This window comes from Lotus japonicus, chromosome 1, assembly GCF_012489685.1.
Source record: "Lotus japonicus ecotype B-129 chromosome 1, LjGifu_v1.2".
Lineage (NCBI taxonomy): Eukaryota > Viridiplantae > Streptophyta > Magnoliopsida > Fabales > Fabaceae > Lotus > Lotus japonicus.
This window is the reverse complement of record NC_080041.1, coordinates 91369593-91396828: the sequence shown is the minus strand read 5'-3', so window position 1 is coordinate 91396828 and position 27236 is coordinate 91369593. Positions and strand designations below refer to the sequence as shown.

General features: G+C 34.7%; 3 protein-coding genes across 3 annotated transcripts; 2 read left to right on the top strand and 1 right to left on the bottom strand.

Moving 5' to 3' along the window:
- Positions 1-3483: 3483 nt before the first annotated feature.
- On the bottom strand, positions 3484-7304 carry LOC130727743 (gamma carbonic anhydrase 1, mitochondrial-like). Its single transcript, XM_057578978.1, has 5 exons — positions 7116-7304; positions 6216-6359; positions 5785-5910; positions 5525-5676; positions 3484-4132 (listed from the first exon to the last, which is right to left on the bottom strand). The coding sequence occupies exons 1-5, from the start codon at positions 7228-7230 to the stop codon at positions 3848-3850; spliced, it is 822 nt and encodes a 273-aa protein (XP_057434961.1). The 5' UTR covers positions 7231-7304; the 3' UTR covers positions 3484-3847.
- A 1142-nt stretch (positions 7305-8446) lies between these two features.
- LOC130732216 (uncharacterized) lies at positions 8447-9468 on the top strand. The gene is made up of 2 exons (XM_057584320.1): positions 8447-8735; positions 8871-9468. The coding sequence occupies exons 1-2, from the start codon at positions 8624-8626 to the stop codon at positions 9161-9163; spliced, it is 405 nt and encodes a 134-aa protein (XP_057440303.1). The 5' UTR covers positions 8447-8623; the 3' UTR covers positions 9164-9468.
- An 8959-nt stretch (positions 9469-18427) lies between these two features.
- On the top strand, positions 18428-24835 carry LOC130727742 (WD repeat-containing protein 55). The gene is made up of 16 exons (XM_057578977.1): positions 18428-18587; positions 19543-19639; positions 19765-19806; positions 19937-20001; positions 20122-20209; positions 20314-20386; positions 21044-21150; positions 21875-21917; positions 22014-22070; positions 22433-22509; positions 22652-22700; positions 22796-22842; positions 22961-23034; positions 23322-23377; positions 24377-24497; positions 24584-24835. Exons 2-16 carry the CDS (start codon positions 19545-19547, stop codon positions 24637-24639), a joined length of 1050 nt encoding a protein of 349 aa, XP_057434960.1. The 5' UTR covers positions 18428-18587; positions 19543-19544; the 3' UTR covers positions 24640-24835.
- Positions 24836-27236: the final 2401 nt, after the last annotated feature.

Genomic DNA, 27236 nt, shown 5'->3' with positions numbered 1-27236 from the left:
TTGAATTGGAAGGAAGTGAGTGAGTGATGAGAGATAGAGAGACTGACGGGAATGGAGCCACCGCGTTCGCCGGGGATTCGATCGAGGAAGGAGGAATCGACGCGAGCGACGTTGTCAACGAGTGCAGATGGTTGGAGTCCCAGAACGAAGGGAGCGGCGGCGTCTTCACCATCACACGGCGTTTCCGCTCCCATTCTCGCCGGAACAGAATCGGAAGAGATGACGAATCCTCTTCTCTTCTGTTCTGTTCTGTTCCTCAGCGATGCTGCATGAAGGCACGCACTAATTTAATTAATTTTTTTTTTTTTTGATACATCGGAAAATTAACAAAGACAAAGAAAACTAACTAAAGAATGGACAACGAGTCCTTCAAGAGAAGGTACTCAACATCCGGGTCAGGAGACTCAATGACCCAAGCCCCAGAAGATCTTGCTGCTGCACCTCTCCTGGCAAGGTAGTCTGCTACAATATTGCTCTCTCGATGCACACAATTGATCCTGACGTTCCACTCTCGTGCTAGAAGCTGACGAATAGAACCAAGCACAAGAAACTCTGCATGTCTTTGAGAAGCTGCTTCATCTGTTATTATGGAGGCCAGTTCTGCACAATCAACATCACAGATCACTCGCCTAAACCCCTTCTCCCAGGCTAACTGGAGAACATCTCGCATCGCCACGGCTTCTGCTCTGAACGCACTATCTCCAGCCTCCCCGGAGTAGCAGCCCACCACCCAACGGCCAAGGTGATCCCTGATAATTCCACCGCCACCAATCCGCTGATTACTATCACAGAAACTCCCATCCGAATTGCACTTCACCATGTTGGTTGGAGGAGGAGACCATGCGTTACACAGCAAAAGATCAACCTCTTGGCTGCTACGAATCCAATCGTCGTGATCATGAGAGAGCCGACGCCAAGCCACTTCGAAAGGCCACGGATGAGCGTCCAACAGCAAGTTGCAGCGCCATTTCCAAGCAGCCCATAACCCAGCCAAGAAACGCACACCATGAACACCACGAGACAGGGAGGTCACCCATCGCTCGAGCTCAGAGCAGCGAAAATTAGCCCAATTTGTTGCCCCCAAACGCTGCCAAAGATCCCAGGATTGCGGGCAATCCCGCAGGCAATGAAGAGCATCTTCTATGTCGTTCGAACACTGCGTACAGGTAGCATCCGCAGCCAGATGACAACGGGCTCTCAATTGATTAACCTGAATCGCATTATGTAAAACTAACCAAACAAACACTCTAACCTTTTCGGGCACTTTAAGCTTCCAAACCCAGTCAATCTTACGATCTCCCTGCTGGTCATGAGCACAACCATTGAGCCACGCATAACCATCCCGAACCGTGTACTGACCCTTATTACCAACATTCCACACCCACCCATCACTCCTCGCCGCACAGACAGTAGGCTGTAAGTCTGTGAGTTTCTGCTGCACTGAGAGCGGGATCATAGTGTATAAACGATTGAGATCCCAAACATTACCCTGGATAATATCCTTCAACTGCAAATGAACATCAGCGATATTTACGAAGGGCAATTGATGAGCAATTGGACCTGTACCGCTCCAATCCTTGTACCACAGCGACGTCTCTCCATTCCCAATCCTGAAAACCATTTGCTGCCCCACTTGATCTCTAGCCCGAAGGATGCCCTTCCAGAGCGGCGAATCCTTCTGCCTGGGTTGAACACTGAGGATAGACGAGTCCTTGATATATTTATGGTCAAGAACTTTCACCCAAAGCTTATTTGGTTTCTGGACCAATTGCCAAACAGCTTTCCCTAGCAGCGCCGTATTAAACCTGTTCATCTCTTTGATCCCAAGACCACCACAATCTTTATCTCTGGTTAGGGTGTCCCAATTCACCAAATGCCAGCCGCGATTACCACCATGACGGGACCAAATAAAATTTCTAACAAGCTGGTTTATTCTTTCATTAAGCCATCTAGGAAGCCAGAAAACTTGCATGGAATAAGTTGGGATAGCAGCTAGAACTGACTTCGCCAAACAAACTCTACCAGCAAAATTCAACATGTTAGTTTTCCAAGAAGCCAATTTCCTTTGGATATTATCCAGAAGGTATTGGAAAGCATTTCTGTCTCTCCGTCCACCATGCAGCGGAAAGCCCAAGTATTTGCCCAAATTATGAACAAAAGGAATAGGAGCAATATTGCGAACTTCATTGCGGATTGCCTGGCTGACTCCCCTGGAAGCAATGGCTTTGGACTTGGCCATATTAATTCTAAGACCCGAGCTATCGCAGAACAATTTCAAAGCTTCTGCAACCAACTGCACCTGAGCTCCCGACGCTTTGCAAAACAGGAGGACGTCATCAGCAAAGAAAAGATGAGAAATAGGAGGTCCATCAGGGGAAAGACGGACAGGCTGCCAACAAGATATATTTTTACTTAATTTAATTAATTAAAGTTTTCATTTTATAGATATTATATTCTAAAGATTTTCATAATATTATTATGAGTGGAATCTTAATCAATCGAGCACCGTGAATGGTTGCTTAAATTATTTGCCGCCATACGGCGATATTATAGTATTTTACTACCATAGGAGCGGAATCAAATTCAATCAAGCACCGTGAGTAGTGGTTGGTAATGATTTCATTTCTTTTGGCAATATCCTTTGGCTCCATTTGTGGCCTGAGGCAATGGTCGGTAAATTGAGAGTGTTGTTAGCAAAATGTTTTTTCTTAAATCGGTATTTATGAAATTAATCCAACTCTAAAATAAAATTAAGTGATTAACCGGAATAGATGCTAAAAAAACTCAACTATATATTAGATAGGCTAGAATTTGCTAGCATTTTAATGGCATGATACATGTACCAAAATACTAATAGTGATTTTCTTTGAGACAGGTCGGGTCTAATTTGCTTATTTTATAAACTTTAAAGTGACTCGTAAGATGTCTTTTTCCCAAAAGATAAATTATTATTTTAAATAAATAAACTAGAGATAAAGTAGCTTATTCGGATTGCTTAGGTGTCCTTTTTTTTTTTGATTGGGCAACATAGGGAAACCCCAAAAGAGGAGGGGCTTGAGGGCAGAAAGGCAGCAAACTGCACCGTCGGATGCAAACCCTACCAGAAGCTTGTTTAATACACATACTGACTGTAATATTGCTAAGATTGACTGTAGATGTATAGAGTCTAATTTGTTTCTTCTAATTATTTATCTTTATTACATACTCCACTCTTGGTTAATTTTAACAGAGATGGATTATTCAAACATTTCGCCCTTTGAAAGAATCATGACCCTGAACGTAAATTTCTAGTTGGCTAGAAATAGGTTGTAAAAACCAAACGAACCAGAATCCTACGTTCAAAAAGGATGGTGCACATGTCAACACTGAAGAGTGAAGACAAACACAGGCGTCAGTGTCCTCATATTAGTAATATTTCAACGAGAGCTGATGAACCAAGTAAGCATGAATAATGTCATGTCATGAACCTAAAAGAGCAAGAAAAAAAAAATTGAAATCACTTTGCATAGGAATAGGATACATCAAAAGACAGACAGACAATTCTAGCATGTTTAGATCAGTTTCTTTTTCGTCAGAATCAACACAGACATTCAAAAGCTACTCACAAGAGCTTCTCCGCAGATTTGATTCTGGAAAGATTTTCAAACATGCACCAAGTTTGAAATATTATGGAACAATTTCTTACTGGATCTCCAAAGGAGCCATAATTCTAGCCTAAAACATGTCCTGTATTATTGGGAATGGAAATAATCCCTCCATGATTTTGAAACAAAAAAAAAAGCGTGATATCCCTTGATGTCATTTCAAGATTAGAAATTTGGAATGGAAGACAATGCTTTTAAAGACCTCATTTTTGGATGGCTTTGTCTGCTTTATCAGGCAAGACATTATCGGGAAGAATAAGTTCTGGTGGGATCTCACGAACAACCCCAATCATAGAGTCATAGTCCTCATCTCTACGTGCAAACTTCTTACGCAGAACCTTCTCAAACTCAATTTCATCGAACGATTTTGAATTTTCAGCTGCATGGACTTGTGCAAGGTTGGTATAATTGGTGGCTGACTGGGAGATAAAAGCTATCTCTTCATCAGTGAGCTTTCTCAGGAACTTTGCTGGATTGCCTGCCCATACCTACAAAATATGCAAGTTTCGCTAACATATCATGAATGATACAAATATAGCACACCATAATCAAAATTAAGGAATGCTTTCCACCACATGATAAATACAAATCGGGGAAGCTCTTGCAATTGGGCCAAGGCCAACCATGTCCTAAATTCCACACCTGAGGGCATTCAAAGGCTTTCTATGTAATGGACAAAAGCATGATAATTTTCGGAAACATGCTTTAAAACCAAAAGCCTAAGAGAAGGTTAAATAAGAAACTTTATTTGATTTTTTCCCCAATGGAAACAAGAAAGGACAAATAGTTTGAATCTTATGATAAAAACTACATGGAGGCAATGTGAGCCAATGTTGCTTAACCAAGAGCCAATGTGATAACCATGATATTATATAGGATTCTAGTTGAGAAAGGTGAGGGTTTAGCAAGGAAGAACATACATTTTATAGTAGTAATACCTGTCAGACGAGTATCTATGTTGAATATTTCATATAATCCTATTCCTAACTGCATTTACAATTTGTCGACCTTTATTTTTTGAATTTAATACTAATATAGATGAGAGTACCACAATAATTAGATACACAATAGCAGTTTATTTACATCTTCAATGACTCATGCTCGCTTAAAAACATTGATTCTGCCTTTTGATGACAGATTTTTGTTTTATATAAATTAATTTTATATTTTGTAATATAATCATGTCATGTCCTGCCACCGAGAGAGTATATCAGCTAGCAAGGGGTGGATCCAGCTTAACCAGAGGTATCGGGGTAGAGCTCAGTGTATAAGACTGCATTACATACTTGAGGGAAGGGCTTTAACACTCATCTAGTAATAAAAATGACATCTTTGTGTTCATGTTGTCTCACCATATTCTTGTTTTCTAGGGTTTCAAACCAAAGTTATACCTTTTAGTAGAAATCAAGTTTTTTTTTTTGTGGACAGGTGCCGTGGTGAAGGGTGGTAGTGGTGACCTAAGACATAGGGAGTGAGCAGTTGTTATAAGCCTACTCTCAAGGCCTGAAATTTCTAAGGTCTATGTGAGTAGAAAGAGGAGGTTTGCTCCCCCGAATCATCCCCTAATGGAGGCCTAACTGTCTGTTGAGGTGGCATTGGTGGGGGGGAGGGAGTGAGGTGAGCATGTTGACTGAAGCGAGAGTATAACAGTGTAAAGGGAGGGAATCAGGGTGAGGCTTGCACTTGGCTGGGACTAGGATAGTACAGACACTCTCGAAATTGCCTTTTGGTAATGTTAAAATTGGTTTGTCTTCTTCTTGCTTGTAAAACACTTGTACACAGGATATGGTTGTTGGCTAGGATCCTTAAGTATATAATACAGTGCACTTTCCACTACATTCTTTACATGCATTTTGATACTCAACAACAGCTAGACATACCTCGCCAGATGGAACCTTTGTATTCTGTCTCACAAGGGCTCCAGCAGCAACCATGGCATTTTTCTCAACAACGACACCATCAAGTAGAATTGCGCCCATACCAACAAAAGCCTCATCTTCAACAGTGCAACCATGTAAAACAGCACTATGACCTGCTCAGTGAAATGTTCAACATGAATTTTCATTAATGGCAGAATGTAGAATCACTCTTGATCATATAAAAAAATATTGCTCACTTACATGGCAAAAACATTACTCACCTACAGTAACATTATTCCCAATAATAGTGGGCAACACCTTCCCACCTAAATTTGATTTTGCAACATGAACCAGGGAGTTATCTTGTATGTTCGTTCCACTTCCAACTCTAATACTGTTTACATCACCTATTCATAATGTTCAGTTCAAACATGATTATTATGCATACAATCATAAATAAACAGAGGGACAACATATATTTCACATTTAAGTTACAATAAAAGATCAGACTATCAGAGAACTCTAACTTTCCCATGAAAAATGTGATTCAAAATAAAAGAAAGATGATGTATTGCAGTTTCAAAGCTCTGATATCTCTGTTTTGCAGTAAGTGATACCCGAATATAAATAGTAATACATTACAAATTATTCTATAATAGATCATGTTAGCTGCAGAAGCGTCAAATCTTTCAAATTTCAAATGTTGATTTACCTCGCAAGACAGTTCCATACCAAATCGATGACCCTTTTCCAACTTGAACATCTCCAATGACAGAGGCACTTGGTGCAACAAATACATCCTTATCAACAGTAGGAGCCTTATCAAATATGTTCATCAGAGTCCGATGCCTCGACACTAGACACAAGTAGAAACAAGATTGCTTGATATATTGCACAGTTGGACGGTGAAGCAGTAAATAACGTCCAATAATCCCCCCCCGCCCCTTTTTTCTCAAGTCAAATTGTAAACCACATATAACACTAAAAAAAATGAGAGCAAGGAAATAAACTATAAATACTAGAAGTTAGAAGTTTTAGCAAGATAATCCACAAATTCCACAAACAAATGCATACATTGCAGGTGACATACCATTTCAGAATAGATATGCTCCAACCAAGACTATTATTCCAAATAACACCCAAAAAATCTAAGCACAGTGCTGTACACTAAATAGAACCCTCCAACAATGAATATCAAGTGTGCTTTTTGTATAAAACAGGGTCATCACACAACAGAGTCTCGTTATTTTCAGTAAACCGTAATTGGCATACAATGCCCAGAGAATCTTAACAAAATTCACTGTGTCATAACTTGTATTTCCCAACCTCAACAAAACTTGGAACACCCTTATTTTCCTACGTTATTGGATTCAACCTAGACGCTATCAATCATAAACCACATTTGAAATTGAAGATACGACACTATGTTTCCACAACATTATTGTATAATACACTGAGCTGAAAACATTTGTCGTTGTTTACAAGGTCGATTGAAAATGAAATTACCCTAACTCCATAACACATGCCATGAATCTAACACATACAGCTAAGATGGCTGTGAATTTCACGAAATGAATCAAACGAAAGGGATTGGGAAAGGAAAGGGACTAACGCTGCTCTTGGATGAAGTAGCCACCCTGGAGGCGAGAACCGAGGCGATCAATGGCTTGACCGGTCTCTCGAATCCAGAATCCAACACTGTATATCGCTCTTCCGAGGGTTCCCATTGATCTTCTTCAATCAGCTCCTGAGTTCTTACACTTCGAGTCTGATTCAGAGAGAGAGAGAGAGAGAGAGAGAGAGGTGGAAGCAATTTGGGGTTCACAGTACAAAATGGGCCTGGCTCCGAGATTAATTGGGCTGGCCTGCTAGCTGCACGAGGCCCAGTTTGAACCTTAGGATGACTTGACAAAAAAACAGTAAGGATGGGAAATTTTCTTTTTTTATCTTTCCTAATTTTTGTTTCATAAGGTATCTCATGGCCGACAACTAATTGCTCGAGACACATAAATCATATTAAGTGAGTATGTTTCTCTAGGTAAATCCTTCTCCACACACACGGCTTGAAATCTAACTTTCGACTAAATACTTAAGGAACTCAGTTATCTACCAACTGTGTTAGACTTTGTTGTATGAGAATTTTTCTTAGTACTCTCATTGTATATACTCTCACACGGGTGTCATCTTAAAGCATTACAATCCAATCCATAGTAAGTTATTACCAAACTTAGTTTTTTTAATAAATATATTAAAAACTAAGTTATATCATGAGTGAGATGTATTAGTCTTTAGTGCTACAAGAGCATTGAAAATTTGCACATTAGGATGATTGGTTCTCGGTATGGTTAAACTACTATGTGGGTACCATGGAGGTTAACACAAGTATGTCCACAGCTGACATCATGAAACTAATGTTCACAGTGTGTGTTAATTAAATTTTGTTGACACAAACAACCAACTCCATCTATATCTATTATCTATTGTCTAACTTAGTTTATGTTGTCGTGAATTCCATCTAATATTTGTTTGATACGTGTAAACTAGTATGTTATTTTATCACATTAGTGAGATACATTGTGATCACTCTGCAATTAATCAGTTAAGCAGAAAATGTTTATTTTGCTAACTAAAAGCGCAAATAGAGCTTCAGTTCAGAGTTCAGACTATTAATTATTGTTAAATGAAATGTGATGATTATAAAAATGTTGCAGCATATTTTAATTAGAGGTTGGAAAGTAAACATCCGTAAGAGTCGGTGAGATTATCAAGTATTGGTAGAAGAATACGAGAATCGCATTCTGTGTTATTATATAGAATATACACCAAGCCAAATCAGTAGCTATAACAACCATCCAACAACTGAGAAACCAAGTCACAGGTTTAGTTGTGACTTTAATTTACAAATTATTATTAAAAACAATCAAATTGAGCAGTAGTTTCCATTAACCCTTTATTCTAAGTTTTCATATCAATTATGTTCAAACATGGCCAACTAATACATCATACTCCATGCCTTTCCTCTTTCTTTGGTTGCCATTGAAACACAAAAAGTCTTGCCTTGTACACCATACTCAGAGTCAGAGAGGTGCATGAAATTGCTCTAATTTTTCCTCACAACAGATGACTGAAAAAACTCTAGTTCCAATTTTTGTCTTGTGGGCGTTCCTTACAATAATCACACCCACACTTATTCTCTTATCAGAGAATTCAAAAGCCGACTTAGATTTTAATGGTAAAGATCACCTTTTCAGTACCACATTCCTAAAAAATGACATAATTAAGTTTGATTGTTTATTAGTTCACTTTCTACACATGAATTAACAATTTTCTTGCCCTTGTTCTCTTCAATCTTGTTCCAACTTTGCAGGAAATAGAACTGAGGCAATGAAGGTTAGAAGAATGATCGGCCACGACACCGAGAATCATTTCATAAGAACACCACCAGAAGTAGCAGCAGCGGCAGCAAAGTTGGTGGTTGCTGAAGAGGAACTAGCATCAGAACCAGCACCAGCACCAGCACCAGCACCAGCACCTGCAGTATCATTACCATTGCCATCACATTCACATCATAATCATACTAAAAGCAATAGCACCGATGATGAGCTTATTCTGTTATCAACCAATGTGCATGTCCAAGTCAAGCAAGCAATAATCAGATAGAGAATTACTTGATGGCAATGCTCACTGGCTCTAGATCATGTGTCCTCCTTGAAGAACAGTGAAATTAAATTGGTGAGAATAGAATCAATTCATTGGCTTGGGTTATGTAGCAAATATATTTCTAGATTGTTGGGGTAAACGAAAAAAATTGAAGAATCATAGTACAAGCAAAGTGACCCTTTGCATTTCTTAGGTGTTGTTCAAATTCTGTGTATGTAGTTAAGAAACTGGGAAGAATTCAGCAAATTCTGCAGTTTCTGTTCTTGCATATCGTTTTAATGAGAAACATTTCTTCATCATCACAATTTAGCACACCATGACATGGCTTGCATAACTGACTCTTCCTGCCCCAGCCAAAAAGAGTTTAATTAGTGCATGTATGAAAATACTTCTACAAATTCTGAAGTTAAAATCAATTCTAAAAAAAACTTTTATGAGTAGCTTATTTTTTAGAAATGATTTTGATAAAGAAAAACCGATGTTTTTCGACACAATGTGGTAATAATATTTGTTAAACTAAAGTGTAATACTTAAGTTTGCTTGCCTGATGAATGATGATGACACTTTCACTTCGTGATTAAGGATCCATATTATGATTCTTGATAATTTGAAAGAGACTAATGTCACTTAAGTTATCGCCACATCTGGTTTAAAAGGTCTAAAACAAAATCTGTATGGTACTTTAATGACAGAGTTTGGTAATGTACTCATATCCGCTGCACACATCACTCGTATATATTATTTTTCACCGGTAAGATCGCCTTTGCATAGTGTTTTTAGTGTTTGGTTGGAAGAGAATGAATGGGAGGAGAGGGAGAGGGAAAGATTTTTTTAAGGGTTAAATAAAAAATTTGGTCCCTGAATAATACATTAAGTTTGAAAATTGTCTCTCTTCGGATCAAACTTTGAACTTAGTCCTTATTGTTTGAGAAACTACTTGGTTTTGGTTCTTGCCGGAGGTGGTGGTCCGATGACATTTGCTTCATGGCTTCACCGATTAGCCGAGGTTATGTTAATTAGTGAGTTAGTGGCAAAAGTTACTGTAGCACCACCTTCGACACGAACCAAAATCATGTAGTTTCTAAAACTCAAACTTTGCTCCGGAGGGAACATTTTCAAACTTAGCATATCATCTATCTATATATATATGAAAATAATGTTTCCTTCTAGAAGCCTATGCCACATGTCCCTTCCTAAATAATTCATTTTCCCTCCAAGAAAAAAAAAAGACATCCCACTTTTTTTGTTACAACATATTTCATCTCTCACCCTATTTAATTTCATTTATTATTAATAATTCCTTATTCCATATGATACACTTGAATGTATATTTTTAAATGTTATATTTATGAAAGTTTGTAACAATTCAAGTATTATTACGAATCTTTTTCTTTTTTTTTTAATTTTAAATATAAAAATAACTTGAAATTATTTTAAAAATAAATCTAACATTAATTTTTTATTTCAAATTCAAAAATATGATACACACCAAAAATTGGAATCCTTTTAATTTAAAATATCATTATTTTCTAACCTATAACTATAACTATATCTATATATATATATATGAAAATAAGGTTTTTTTCTAGAAACCTATGACACACGGCACCCCCAAAGTTTTCCATTTTCCCTCCAAGAAAAAAAAACTCATCCTACTTTTTTGTCCCAACATAAAACCATGACTCACCATAATTGTTGTGGGCTAATTTAATTACAATTTTCATTTTCAGTTTTCTTTTATAATCATAAATTTGAAACAATTGCAAAACACATGCCTAACATTCAAAAAATTAAACAATACGGCTAACTTAATTACAATTTTCATTTTCAGTTTTCTTTTTTTTTATGTAAAAAGAGATATTAACAAAAAAAAGGATTGAAACCCAGATTCTTTTTATTAATTTTTTTTCACAGCAAAATATATTGAAACCCAGCTTTTTTTTATACAAAATTATTACAACACAGCATTTAAAATAAAAATTTCATAATGTTTTAACATTATAAATAAATAATGCAAAATTATAATTTAAAACCCCTTTTTTTTATCAGAAAAAAACCCCATATTTGTTTTTTACAAAAAAAAATACAACACAGCTTTTAAAATAATACCAAAGAAAAGATGATTTGCAATACAGTTATATTAAAAAAATTCATTCAAATAATTTAAAAAAATTTCATATTTTAAACAACCATTGTTTTTTTTTGAATCTAAACAACCATTGTTAATACAGCCAAACTCATTAAGTTTCTACCTAAATTAGAAATGTTTTCCTATTTTTAATAACGATCAATGCTAAACAAAACACATGCCTAACATTCAAAAAATTAAACAATACGACTAATTTAATTACAATTTTCATTTTCAGTTTTCTTTTTTTTTATGTAAAAAGAGATATTAACAAAAAAAAGTATTGAAACCCATATTCTTTTTTATTGATTTTTCTTAAAAGAATTTAAACACGTATTTTGATACAGTGGTTATTAACAATTGAAAACTAATTCTAATGGTTTTCAACATGACACCCCCAAATTCATCCACATTCCCTCCAAGAAAAAAAATAATTCTATTTTTTTGTCACAACATACAATCAAGACCCACCCTATATATTATTGTCTTATTTAATTAAAGTTTTAATTTTGGTACTCCCACATTTTTTATTTCATATGATCATCTCGGCAAATTTCAAAAAAGAAAAGCATATGATCATCTCTCACCCTATTTAATATCCTTTACTATTATAAAATTTCATATTTTTAATGTAAAATTTACTTGAAAATATTTTTAAATATATCAAATATTATAAGAAAAATAAGAAATTCAAAAATATCAACATATAAATATTATATCATTTATTTTAATTAATTTACAAATATTAAATAATTTATATAAGTAAAGTTTTTCAAATTTGAATTCAAATTAGTTAATTAAGGAATATAAAGAGCAATTTAAACCAAATAATTTTTACTACATTTATGACTCTTATTGTTACAAAGATATATGTGCATATATTGGTCAAGAAATTGTAATGCCCCGTATTCAAGTTCTCTACTTCGCATATTTTAATTATTTAGTTAATTTTATAAATACTTTAAACATTTAAATTAACAAGTGCTTCAAATTCAAATCATTTCTTTAACACAATCAATTTTGTGATTCAATTATAAAAATACATTTTTAAATGTTTTCCATTATTCAGGGATATCAACTCCTAATCACTCCATGGAATGAAAAAAACTATTAATAATTCCTTATTTAGTTATTCTAATTAATATAATATAATAAAAAATCAAATCAGAATATATTTTTTGTTAGCAATTAAGACACACTAATTTAAATTGTAATTCTTATATGTTTACTATAAATTATAAACGCGAGACCTTCCCATTCGTTGTAACTCACGTTTCTTCATTATTTTTACTCATTCATGTTTCTCTTTGGTTGCATTAAGGAGTTTGTTCAGATGCAATAACAATTTTTTAAAGGTACATTCTTTTTCACTCACGTTCTCTTCCCCTCTCATTCACTCCACCATACTCATGTTCGCCCATTTCCAACAGTTTCATTCATATGCAGAGTTGATTTGCTATAGGTACTTCTTTAAAATGCTTTTGCTTGGATAATATACCTTTAAAATTAGTGCCATACACATTTTTCCTCGTTAATGTTTCTTCCAGGTAGCAGATGCTTCATGATAATTAACTAGATGTTTTGAAGAAGGTGATTCTTTCCTTCAGAGTTTATTTTAAAAGCTACGTTTTCCAAATAATAATTTATCTATATCTATATAAATATGAAAAGAATGTTTTCTTCTACAAGACCTATGCCACATGTCTCCTCTTAAGTAATTCATTTTCCCTCGAAAACAAAAAATTTTATTTCAACTTTTTTTATCACATGAATTGCTAAGTTTAATAATATTATGGCCACATACACAATACATTAATAATTTTAAAAAATGTTTAGAAAAATAATAATATATCAACAAAAGTAAATTGCCTCATACCAGTAACCACATTTATTTTATTTTTTGTTACACTCAGAGGTAAATTCTTTTTTAATAATAAAACATAAGTAATACTTATAAAAACTATCAAAGTAAGGATATAAATTCCAAATAATATTATTTTCAGCCCCTCCAAATTTTTAAAAAGATGATACAATACATGAACATCTCTGAACCTATTTCATTTCATCCATGATTAATTTTTTTTTATTAGATTTAATTTTTTTGCAAATTAATCAATTCTGATTGTAAAAAAATTCAATTTTTATTTTCCCTTAAATTCTTTTTTTAAGATATATCAAATATTAAAAAAAAATATTACAACTTTGCAAATATGATTCATAAAAATAATTGGAATCCTTTTTTATTTTAATTAATAATATACTAAATACTAATAATAAATATTCGTAATTATTTCAAATAAAAATAAATATTGAATTTTTTAAATTTTCAGCATCATTATTTTTTATTTTGAATTTTCCAAAAAATTTCCAATTGAATAAATACTTCCTATTTTAGATACTACAATTTTTATTAGGGGTGTAAACGGGTATGGTCTGATCCATGAACCCGATCAAACTGATCCGAACCAAACACATTATGATGGATGAGATTGGATCATTGGTTCGGTTCAGATTTTTTTACTGAATCTGATCACCATGGGTTCGGGTATCATATTTGGGGATTGAAACACTTTCAGCCCATTACATTACATATTTATATTTGTATTAGAAGTGTTATTTTTATTTCGATTATATGGATTATGTCATTATTGAATGTTCTGTTCTTTGAAAATGTTAGATTTTTCTATAGTTTTTTATAATTTTTCACGTTTTTAGAATAATTTTCGTGCATATTTCCAAATAATATTTTTTTATTTCAAATCCGACCATCCGGACCGAACCAATCCGAACATGTTAGAAGTAAAAATCATAAATTAGAACCAATCCGATCCGATTACACCCTTAATTTATATTTCTTATAATTGAAATTAATGCCTCTAATTAATTCCTAAATTTAATGAGTATAATTCATTATCTTTTTAAAATTCAAATTTTAAAAACGTTGATGCTCAAGAATTGATAATTTATTGGAACAATGAAATGGTTTTTAATAAATAATGAAAAAATTTAATTATATTAGACATGATTAATTAAAGAATTGAATTTTCAAAATGGAATATTCCACATTTTCGAAAATAAATTGATATAATTTAATTAATGAATCCTTAAAACATTAATACTTACAATTTTGTTGATATGTTTGATTTCTGATTAATTTTTTATTGAAAAATAATGAATATTTCATTTTAGGAAAAAATTAAGCATTAATAAATCAAAATTATTAATTTAGGAAATAAAATTACATGTTAAATTTATAGCATTAGTAACAATTTCAGCATCAGTGTGTGCATATCTCCTCGACAACAAGGCAAGGACTTCCATTTTCCTCCTTTTTGTATTCATCCTATACTTTTTTTTTTTTGAGAATGGAAATTATATAAATATCGAAAAAGAATTCAGTACAAGAGCAAAAAGCAAAGACAAAGCAACATAAATAGCAAAGGAATAAACCAACCAAAGCAGAAAGCAAAAACGAAAAACAACAAGAAAACAAAGAGAGCGAGACACCACACAGCAACCCCAGAGACGAGAGAGCAACTAGCAGGCACAACATCAGCTTGGGCAGCGAATAGAGGAGAAGAAAACAAAGACATCAAACTCTGAAAGAATTGGAACACCACCAAAGGGGATTGGACCGATTGCAGCCAGATTTTGCCAAGGAATCCGCCGACTCATTTGCTTCCCTATAGATGTGACTCACCTTTGAACATTTGGTTAGCTCCAGCAAGAAGTCTATTTGATTTAATTCATTAAGGAGTTTCCATGGCCTATTTAATTTGGAGTTTATCCATCCCACCGCAACAGTCGAATCACTCTCTATACTCACCTCATAAACCATAAATTCCTGGCAAAATTGCAGAGCTTTGAGTATAGCACGTACCTCAGCTTCAAAAGCCCAGCCAAAATCTGAGTTGATAGAGAAATAACCCAAGACCCTGTTTTGATGATTTCTTAGAACTCCCCCCAATCCACTAGGTCCGGGATTACCTTGAGATGCACCGTCAACATTAAATTTGAGAGAACCTGTCGATGGGGGTTGCCACCTTGCTGTCCTAACGCTCGCAGCACTCCTTTTCAATCTGATATTGCAGAAATTTGCACTAAATTGTTCGGTGTTATAAGGGCAGTCCTTCCATTTAGCTTTTACCCACCATCCAATTCGCATAACATGCATATCCCAGACTTCATCTCTGTTGAAAGCTCTATCTCTGAATATCAAGTCATTTCTTCCAACCCACAAGGACCAAACCAGAGAATAAGGGATTAATTTCCATAAGATAAGATCAGAATTAACACAAAGAAAGTCCCACTGTTTGGCCAAATCAGCCAAGGAGTTTGGATGTACCCACGCAACACCTTCTCTATTTACTATGTCACTCCACATGTTCCAAGACAGCAAACAGTGTAGAAAAAGGTGATCAGCAGTTTCAGGGCCTTGGGAACATAGCGAGCAGAGACCGTTGTCCGCCAAGGAAACCCCTCGACTTAGAAGATTTTGTTTACAAGCTATCTTGTTGTTACACCCCTGCCAAAATAGCAATCCCACCTTAGGTGGGACTATTTTCCTCACCTGAGATGGAAGTGCCCAATGATCTTCTTCAATTAACTTGTCCTCGATCCACTTACATAATCCTTTGACTGAGAATAGCCCTGAGCTTTCAAAATACTAGCAAATGCGGTCCCCGGAACCTCTCGAGGGAAAGTGATTGTTTAAAAGGTTGATGAAGTTGCTGTGTATTTCCAATTCCCAATTAAAGAAGGCTCTCCTAGTCTCATCCTATACTTCTTCTTCCCATTTTTGGAATTTCTTATGAAAAAAAACTTTTTCTCCGTTCGTCTACTCCATGGTAAGTATTTTCAACCTTCTTCCATATTTTCCATACTCCACTCTTTCCTCCCTTTCATTTTTCTGTTTCTCAATTCGTTATTCGATTTCATGTTTATGAACTTTCACCTTCAAATTTTCTTTCATTTGAAACAACTATAGAAAAAAATAATTTATCAATCATGTGCAAGGTAATGTTTTTTATCTTAATGCGAAAATAATTAATTTTGCTATACATGCACATTGGTTAGAATTCATTTGCTCTTTTGAGACATTTCTCACATTATTTCTTTAATCTATAACATTCTCTTTCACCTGTTCTTTGTGACATTGTTTAATAAGTATTTTGATTTATTGTTTTCAGAGTTTTATTCCATTTTTTATTTTATAATTCTCCACCACCACTGTATGATCGCAATATTATTAGTTTATTATTATCCTCTTATTCACTCCTTTTTATTTGTTGTGTAAAATGATTTATTTCATGTTTCATGATAGGGTGCTCGCGGTTCGGTTTTAAATGATAAATTCATCCGATCCGATCGTTTCAGTTTTATAATTTAATCATTCAATCTTTTTTTTTCAAATCCGATCCGATCCGATCCAATTTTTATTAGTTTGGATTGGATTAGATTGAATTTCAGTTTTTCAAAGAAACTAAAAATCTTGAAATAAATAACGAAATAGAAAATAAAATCATAAAACAAAACAAGAAGAACTGGAAAAGTTACAGAGAGAAGATATCATCAATATTGTAAAAAATGAATTAAGTACGCTTTGATATGATGATTGTAATTTGTAACATATTACTGTATTTCATAGACAATATCTAATTAACTCTATCTAAATTGATTATCAATCAATGTTAATTACAAACGTGTTGTTTTGAGTAAGCGGCAAAGAAGCAGAACATTGATGGTTTCACTTTCACTGAATGAAAAGAAAACATATGTCTCCTAACTTGGAAAAGGTTAAACACATTACTGTAAAGGTTTGAGTATACATGAAATAAAACATTATAAGTATGGTTAAATGGGTAATAATGCATGTCAAAATTTAAATAAAAAGCAGAAGAGTACGTTGTGATTGGTTACATATAGTATTTGTAGATATGTTATTTCACTATTATATCAAAACAATTAATTATTGTAGCATGCTAGCTAGCTCTGTTATTTCAGACTTACAAAACAAATAAAATTGCAAACATCAGTTACCAAAATGAGGTTTTTTAGCAGAACGTTTACATTGGTGTTTGTTTGTTTATAATTTTCAAGGGTTAAATAAGTTTTTTTAAACTTATCAAGTTTGTTCGTTTCAATTTTTAAGAAGGAAGGAGAATGGAGGGGTAAAAGCCCTTATAGCTCAATTTTATTTCCCGGTGGGAGGAATTGGAGGGAATATACATCATTGGATAAAAATCTCTTTCCTCATGTTTAGTTTCTCAAAGGAAGTAAAAACTATAAAGTAAATTAAAGTAAATATGTTTTAAAATATCTCCTCACTCTTATTTCACTGAACTAAACGAAAAATTATTTATTTCCCCTCTTCCTTTTTCGCTCTCATTTTCTGAGTATATCATCGTCTTTTTTGTGACATTTCGATCTGACGACTGACCTCACGGTAATGACACGAGTCTTTTCAGTGCGCTTTGTCCTCACTCACATACTTCCCTGGAAAACTTCCCAACAGGTCACCCATCATAATGTTATTCCAAGGCAAGCACACTTAACCTTGGAGTTTGTATGAGTTGGGCTCCCGAAAGAAGATGCATCTTGTTGTTATGAGTAGTATCAATCAAATCTTTTAAGCCATCCTCAACTGTATAGTCTCATACCTATACAGTCTCGGAATACCTCTTGTTCGGGTGTGAGATCGATTCATTCATGTGCCCCTTCGCCTAGAAGCCTGCCAGAAGCCGCTCCTGGTCCGTGCCTCACTGCACCGACGATCACTCCCCGCCCTCGTCGGCCTCGGGTGTCACATTTTTGTACTCACACTTTCTCCCTCATTTTGTTCACACTGTGAAGATGGAGGATAAAAACGTTGAACCATTATTGACCAGCCTATCACCGATTTTGACTGATTCTGCCGATTCTTGACCGATTTTTTAGTTCTCCACCAATTTTCTACTTGACTAGTTTCTTGGAGGAATCGAATCGGCCTCCTACCCAAGTCCCGGTCGGGCCGGTTGATAACATTTGCAGAAAGAGCCCAAATTGTTTGAGAGAAAAAAACTGCAAGGGCCCATAAATTTTTATGGCCCAAGTCCATGTTTCAGCATCTAATCCCCCCAAATTCAGAATTTGAACCCTAATTCCACTGTTGACCAAAAAAAAAAACCCTAATTCCACTCAATCTCACTCAATATCTTTCATCTTCACTACTCCCATAGCTGCTGCCCAACCACCTCCGACCACCGGCGAGCACTCCGGTCTCCGGCCACCGCGTTTCTGCTCTGATCAAGCTCTCAGGTACTGTTTTCTTAGCTTCCCCATAATTGTCCTCTGTTTTCACGCCCCTATCATCTCCCAAAGGCTTATGTCTTTTCTCTTAAACCCCTGTTCCTCTGTTTAAAGACTTAAGTCTCTGTTTTCTTTCTCCTGTTTAGTGCTGGTGGGTGTTACTCTTTATACTTCATTTGCAATGTCAATTAAAGTCTTGAATTTGTCTTGATGTTTTGGTATGTAAAATGTTCGATGAGACTTAATATCTATCTATTGAACTTTTGTATGAGACTTTTGGTATTATATATTGAGCCTATATTTGATGATATAAGTTGTTAGTTAGCAGAATTTTTATCTGTTGTATATTGTATTATGTAGGTTTTTCCATGTGTATGTATCGTTGTATGCATATGTATATATATTATAGATATATATAATTTTAATATTTTTTATTAAGGCTGCCATGGCATCCGCCTTAATTCTATGGCGGTATTTTGGCTTTCTGCCGTGACCCACCTTGATAACACTGGGGGAGGTCAATGCAACTTGCCTTGGTGTTTTCAGCATTTACAGTACCCTTCACCTTGAGGACAAGGTGACTATTTAGGGGGGAGTACTATTGATAGGTTACTCTTAGTGAGAGTTAGTTTGTGCAATATTTAAGTAGTTAAGGAGTTGGCTAGAGAGTGAGAGATATGATGAGGTTATAAGTACCAGAAAGAGGAGATTAGAGGGTTATGTCTTGGAAATTTGAAGGAAACTGGGAGAGTTCCATGTCTCTTGTGTCCCTGGTGTAATAGAGTTTGTACCAATAATTTGTCAAAAAAAAAGAGTTTGTAACAATAAAACTGTTCTTCTATATTCTTTACATCTCCGGGTTCTGTAGAAAGAGGTTTGGATGTATTCCATTGAACTACTGCTTTTCTTCCCAATTTGTTTGACCCTTCTCTAATATTCTCTTCTTCTGTGGTCTGCTAAACAGCAATGGAAATAAATTTGGGGAAGCTCGGTTTTGACATCGATTTTCATCCATCAGATAATCTTGTGGCTGCAGGACTGATCAGTGGTGACTTTCATATGTAAGTTGCTCTGGAGCTATGGTTTCCATATCTAACCAACATGTTTTTTATAACTTAGTTATTATTATTATTATTTTGTATTTATGGTAATGATTGTAATGACTAATGAATCATGTGTCCTACAGATACCGTTATAGCTCTGATAGCAATGATAATGACCCCGTGAGGTATAAATTCTAACTTTCCGCTTGGTACTCAACCCACATGAATATTGCCTTTACATTAACAATTCATCATTATATATTTATACTTTTGTTATGTAATCCATACTTTGCAATCTTTTTTTTTTAATTCCAGGCTGTTGGAAGTTCATGCTCACACCGAGTCTTGCAGAGCTGCTCGATTCATCAATGGTGGACGTGGTAATGCACAATATAGTTTTTAATACTTTTTTCTTTTTTATGATTTTAACTAAATTTTATGGACAGTTTTATTTTGATGATTTTGATTTTTAAATGCTTACTATGATGTTTGGTTATTAGTGCTGTTGACGGGTTCTCCGGATTGCTCAATACTGGCTACAGATGTGGAAACTGGATCTACCATCACCCGTATTGATAATGCCCATGAGTGAGTATATATGCTGCTATTGCTCATTTTCATAATTTGGCTTACTGGATCGCTTGTGTGCTCATTGGTTTAGAACTTTCATGTGGTGTTTTGTTCTGATACAGGGCTGCAATCAATAGATTGATTAACTTGACTGAGTCAACTGTTGCTTCAGGAGATGATGAAGGTTGTATTAAGGTAACTTTGCTAGTTTTATTTCATGTTTATTCCATTTACATGTGCTATTCTAGAGTATTTTGCACAGTGCACTGATAATATATGATGTAGATGTTCACTTTTATGTTAGTTCTAAGCAGTAAATTTCCATTTTTAAACTTTCAACCTTTGCCCAGCTTATAAATTAAACTTGATTAGGCATTCTCAACATGTTTGCTTGTTTTATAATTCTACCAAGCACAAAAAATAAGTGTGCCTAGCCATCAAATATTTGGACCATAGGGGGCCCAATGTCTTTCTAGTTAATGCAATCTTCCATCTATAATTCCTTTCTTTCTATGTTTGCCTGTTCTGTTTTTATCACACTATGCATATAGGAAAAGTGCACATAGTAGGTGGTCTCACATACAATTGCTTATGTTTTCAACACTTGCTGCAAGTAGCAACTAATGGCCTTTCTTCTGGACATTCCTTTTTTTCAATATTATGTCATTTTTCCTTTTTTCTTAATACTATTTCTTCTCTGTTATTACTGTTATGCCACTTTTTCACTGATTTCCTTCTTCTTAAAGCCACCTGTTACCTGAAGATGGTTAAAGTTGATGTCTTAGAGTTATGGAAAGGATTAGATAGTCAACATTTTCTCAGATCTTTTCATATAGTGTATCCTTCTTGTAGGTTTGGGATATCAGAGAACAGTCTTGCTGCAATTCATTTGATGTCCATGAAGATTACATTTCAGACATGACATTTGCATCTGATGCAATGAAACTATTGGCAACAAGGTAGCGAAGCCAGTAACTTTACTTCACCTACCCAAAACTATGAATGAATAGAAAAAATTACCCTTGTTGGCATGAGGTACTGGTTGTAAAGATCTTTTTGAACTTTTTGGTGAAAAGGGATTCCATATTTATTTATAATTTCGAAAATTTCATGTTGGTGTCCCCTTACAGATTCAGAGTTGCATTTTAAAAGAAACCACAATTGCCAAATAATCGTATCTTTAAATTCTAATAGCAACTTTTTGCCTTTCAAGTTATTTTCATATTATTTTAGCTAAATAGAAAATAAAAAATCTCATCGCCAATTGTAACTGCTGTAGAAATAAGGTTATGTTCTATAATTATACTGGTTGACTAACTGACAGCTGGTCTAGCTGAAATTTTATTGGCATAATTTGGTAGGGCATTACAAATAAATTTGTTTATTTTTTATTTGAATAATTCAGTGATTAGTATTAGGCATTAGCAGGGCCAAAGGCAGTGATCAAACATTTTGCTCATAGCAAGTACTGAATTAAAGCATAACCTAGCTATGTTCCAATCTTTTTTGTTATTTCCCCCCTTACAGTAGTCACCTTGGAGCTGACAATCACCATTTTCAGATTTCTAGTAGTGCTTTTTTTAATATGCTTCATGAATAACAATGTTTTTAATACTGTACTTTCACCGGCTTATCAATGTAGTCTAAATTCTCTGTTTTTTTAAATTTCCTTTTGTTGTTAAGTGGAGATGGGACTCTGTCTGTTTGCAATCTCCGGAGAAATAAAGTAAGTTGTATGTCCATGTTTTCTAGTTCCTTTTGAAACATCGATGTACTTTATCAGCAACTGTATTTCGACCACCTTTTCCTGATTTGTTGACAGGTCCAAGCTCAGTCTGAATTTTCTGAAGATGAGCTATTGTCTGTTGTTTTAATGAAGGTATGAACTTATATGCTTTTGTACGATTATTTTACATGTTTCTTTGAAAAAGAACTATTAAAAAGGAACTTCATTTATAATTGTTTCTTGTGCTTTTGTTCTTGCTGCCATGGACTAATTATTTTTTTGCTTTTTATTAACACTCTGTTTTTTATTTTTCACTTATAAAGTGCTTCTTACTTTGGCCAAATACCTAAGATTGAAGAATTTTTTTTAGACTAAAAACAAGTATTGGTTTGACAGCATGACCAAACATGCAATTAGTTACTTTTGTACTGGTAGATGCACTGTTTTTTTGCACATTTATCATCTTCGAAAATATGCACATGGCTGATGCTCACATTTTTTGTATGAGTGATCAGAATGGTAGGAAAGTTGTATGTGGATCACAAACTGGAATCATTCTATTGTACTCTTGGGGATGCTTCAAGGATTGTAGGTACATGATATGGAATATTTCATGATTCTATGATAGAAGTGTTTCTATTTATGGAGGAGAGACATCAATTGGATGTTCTCTTTCTATTTTATTTCTTATTCTACCTCTTTGACTTATGTTCTTTCTAATGGTTCAACTGCAGCGATCGATTTGTTGATCTCTCTTCAAACTCTCTTGATACTATGGTAAAGGTGAGTGGATAGTAGCATAATATAATTACTTTAGGAATTTGTATGTTTTTTTCCCATCCCTGTTATTTTAATACTTTTATTTTATTTTATTTTAGCTTGATGAAGATAGGATTATTACTGGATCAGAGAATGGGATGATCAAGTGAGTTTTTAGCGGTTTGAGACTTTGAGAGCATTGTACCTCTTGTTCGAATCATATATCAATCTTTTATTTCTTCTGTTCTCAGTTTCATTTACATATATGATTTTTTTTTGTTCAGCTTGGTTGGGATATTACCAAACAGAATCATCCAGCCCATTGCAGAGCATTCTGAATATCCTGTTGAGCGTCTTGGTAACATACTGTCACTCTTTTCTCATCATTTGATGTGAAATTGTTCTTTTTTTTTTTTGGTCAATATGTGAAATTGTTCTAAGCATCAAATCCTTTGCTGTTAGTTTGTTGTTTTCCTATCGCTGTTCATTTGCTAAGCGGAGATGGATTTTGGTGTTCATTTTTTATTCTTACTGTTTTCAGCCGCACTATTGTATGTTCATGCACAAGCATATATCTTTGTGTTCATGGTTTTTCTTGTTTGTGGTTGAGTAAGTTTGACTTGATAATTTTCTTTGGTCTTGTAGCATTCTCTCATGACAGAAAGTTCCTTGGAAGTATTGCACACGATCAATTGTTAAAGGTACTTATCTTTGTTAATTTCCAAAGATTGCTTGGAAAGGTTTCTTCTGCTCCATTAGTTTTTGCTCACGACTCGTTATCATGATAACTCTAAACCCCTATCTGGTCATTTTATTGGGGCTTCACAACTTTGTTTTATAGAAAGATTGCCTTAACTACAGATGACTCAGAGTGGTTAGGAATTTCATTTTTTAGTAGAATTAAATAATTTGCTCCAAACTGCTCCTATTGGATTGCATGGTTTATCAATATTACTTAAAATGTCAAGACGTGTCTTCTTAATTGGATGGGCATTTGCGAGTTGCAACTGAAAAGGGAGAAATGATGTTATGCAATAGCATACACGAGTCACTGAATTTTGTGCTTAGTGTGATGGGTGATATCTATGGTAATTATGGCATTACTTATAATTTGGTGCTTTACAAATGCTGAACACAACACCGACTAAAGATAGGAATATAAACTTAGAGATGTCAGCTATGGCAGTATTATTTTAGACACTTTTGGTTTGCAATGACCTTTAAAAGAAAAATAAAGAGCATGCATTTTAACATACTGGTTGGATGAGTTTGTAACAGTTTGTGGCATAAAATTTTGCTTGTCAATCAATTAAAATGTATGCATGCACGCGGGTGTTTGTGTTTTATTTTTTTTTGTACATATTATATGATAGTGGCTGATAATTGAATGATCACGTCAGAGGCGCATAAACACCCTAGCTAAGTGATAGAGGAGAGAGGGAGGGAAGTTAAGGGTAGGAAAATTTGGATTGGACTATTGGAGTAGGGAGGGTTCATGTTCTCGAATACCTGAGGAATAGGAGTTTGTGTTTCATCTTCTACCTCTATCACACTGATCAGGGGGGATTTTCTGAATAGTACACGTCTCTTGCTTTCTTTTGTTATCATTTCCTTTTTCTTCTCAGTTACTAGTTAGAACCTATCATAATACTGATAAATTAGTTGCCTGAATATGCATTAATTTTTTTCTTTCTGTGCAGCTATGGGACTTGGATAATATACTCCAAGATTCAAGAAGCACACAGAGAAATGAAACTGGAGTAATTGACAATGACAATGATGAGATGGATGAAGATGATGATCCTTCAAAGTTCAGTGAAGGTAGGATATGATTTACATAGATAGATGTAAATGTCATAGAATTCTAATCGCTAACTACATGGGATGGTTATTTGATACCTTTGCAGGGAACAAGAGAAAGGATGCAAACAATGGATCAAACAACTTCTTTGCAGATTTATAGGAGATTGTGGATGCAACTTAGTTCAAATGCGATAACTCAATTAGGACACTTGCATGCGTGATTTCCAAATTCCCCTTCTCAAAATTGATAGTTTTTCAGGACCCTGTCCTAGAGATAGCTTTTTGGTTTGTGATCCTCGTGTCGCTTGTAATTCTTTTTCCCAATATATATAAAGAAATTGTGAGGAGTTGGATACTCTTGATATAAGCTATAGTGGTGATTACAATTAAGTTATGAAATATAAGAGCAACTCCAACGCTGGTTTCTTAACCAGGTTGGAGTTGCTAAGAAACCAAGGGCCAGTTTCTTACCCATTGGAGCAGGGTTCCTTAAGGTTCCTTAGCTAAGGAAAAGTGGGCAGAGTTGCTTCTGCAAGCAACTCTGCTTTATCAGTTTCTTAATTAAAATAACATACTTTCTCTCACATTCACTTCCAACAGATTTCAGAGGGAAGAAATAGTAGAAACAGATTGCATGAACTACCTACAATTTTATTCAAACAATAAAAATAGAAAATAATTACAAAGCTTCAGAAGATTAAATTTTTACAAAGAAAAATGAAAAAAAAAAATTACAGAAGCTGAAGGGTGTAAAGGAAAGCTTGATCCGGTTGTTTTTCTCCGATCTGGTGGCGGTGGCGGAGGGTGGAAGGCCTGCATGTCTCCGATCCAGTGCTTGAGGGGCGATTTGGGTCCGGATTGAAGCTTTGATGGCGGCTGGGGTAAGTTTTGGTTGCGGTGGTGGGTGTTTGGTGGCGATGAGGAGACGGTGAGGCGGGTTTGGTGGCGGTGAAGGTTGTTTGGTGGCGGGTGAGTGGCGGTGAGGTGGTTTTGGTTGTGGTTGTGGGTGTTTGGTGGCGGAGAGGTGGGTTTTGTTTGAGGTTGTGGGTGTTTGGTGGCGGTGAGGAGGCGGTGAGGTGGCGGGTCGAAGGAGGTGAGGAGTTGGCTGTGAGGAAGAAGAGAAGAGGAAGAAGAAAAGAAGAGCAGAGGAAGAGCAGAGGAAGAAGAAAAGAAGAGCAGAGGAAGAAGAAAGGGGAAACGGCTAGGGTTAATGAGGGAGGGAGTGATAAGGGAGTATTTATAGTGGATGACCGGGTTAGCCGGTCATCCAACCGTTTGGGACCGGTCCAGACCGGTTTTGACCGGCTGGACCCGGTTTTCTGCCCGTTTGGGCTTTTTTTTTTTTAAATTTTTTTGAATTTACCGGTTTGACCGGTTTTATTAAGTAAATTTAAATTAAATTTGTATAAATATTAATTAAATTATTTTTTAATTGATTTAGTATTAAATTTTAAATCTAAATTGTGTGAAAATAAATATTATTAATTTATGTTGTATGGTGGGACACGGGTGGGACCCTTCAAATAGTAATTTAAGAAACCATGGGTTGGAGCAAAATCTGGTTCAGTTCCTTAGGAGTTTCTTAAGTCTGATGTGGCAGTACGGGCCCACAGGAATAGTGCAGAATAGTGCTGAATAGTGTGTTAAGAAACCAGATAAGGAACCAAGGGTTGGAGTTGCTCTAATGATCAATTTCTTGTCTTATCCTAATATATTTTTCTATCCTGTTTCATTCAAGTTCCTATTCCTGAGTACTTGAACCTGCTCATTTGTTATGACTAGGATTGTACCCGTGCATCGCACGGAGCAGCAATTCTACAATTTGTTAAAATATGAATTTATATATTTTTACAGAAAAATATGAATTTATTAAAATATGAGTTAATTATTTTTCCAATATGTACTACTATTTATTAAATCAAATTAAATTAAGTAATTTAGATATTGGACTCATTTTAATTGTTCTATTCATCACTAAATAAATAATCATTATATATATATATATAAAGTATGTACGTATGAAAAAAATGTTTTTATCTGAAAATTGTAGGAATAAATATTATCATTAGATCTAATCATGAATGATGATGAATAAAAAAACTTAATTATAACATAACAACTTAAAAATATAATATAACTTTTTTAAAATGTAACATGACTTACTTTTTTTATCATGATTATTCATAATTAAATATAATGGGCATAATACTTTGATGATTTGTTCATGGCTGTTGGGCTGTGAGGATATTTTAGGGAAAAAATATTCCATGTGTAGATAATAAAGTATAACTGTGATAAATTACTCATTAAATGGTTATTAAGAGGAAGAGGAATAGTTCCACCTTCCTCTGTATTCACCATTAAGGCATTAACCGTTTAGGCATTCCAACCTCCATTGGGCTCGGGTAGAAAAAAAATCATAGGCAAGCCCAAATTTGATGAAGAAAACAAAATGCATTGATGAATAGTAAAAGTAGTTTTGAAAAACTTTGCAAATTAGGTGTTGTACACGGGTATTTATTTCTTATTTATAAGAAAGATAAAGGGAATGTATGAGACTTACATATTGCAATACATAACAAACCAATTGTAACATAGATTGATGATCAAGAAGGCATGTGTTGTAAACTATGCACGTTGTTGTTCTTCAAAATTATAATTATTCTTTCACCATTAACTTTGATATTAAATATTATAATTTTTTTTAAATCACCAAAGCATGAGAGAAAATGATAGTAATGAAAGAAATAAATAATG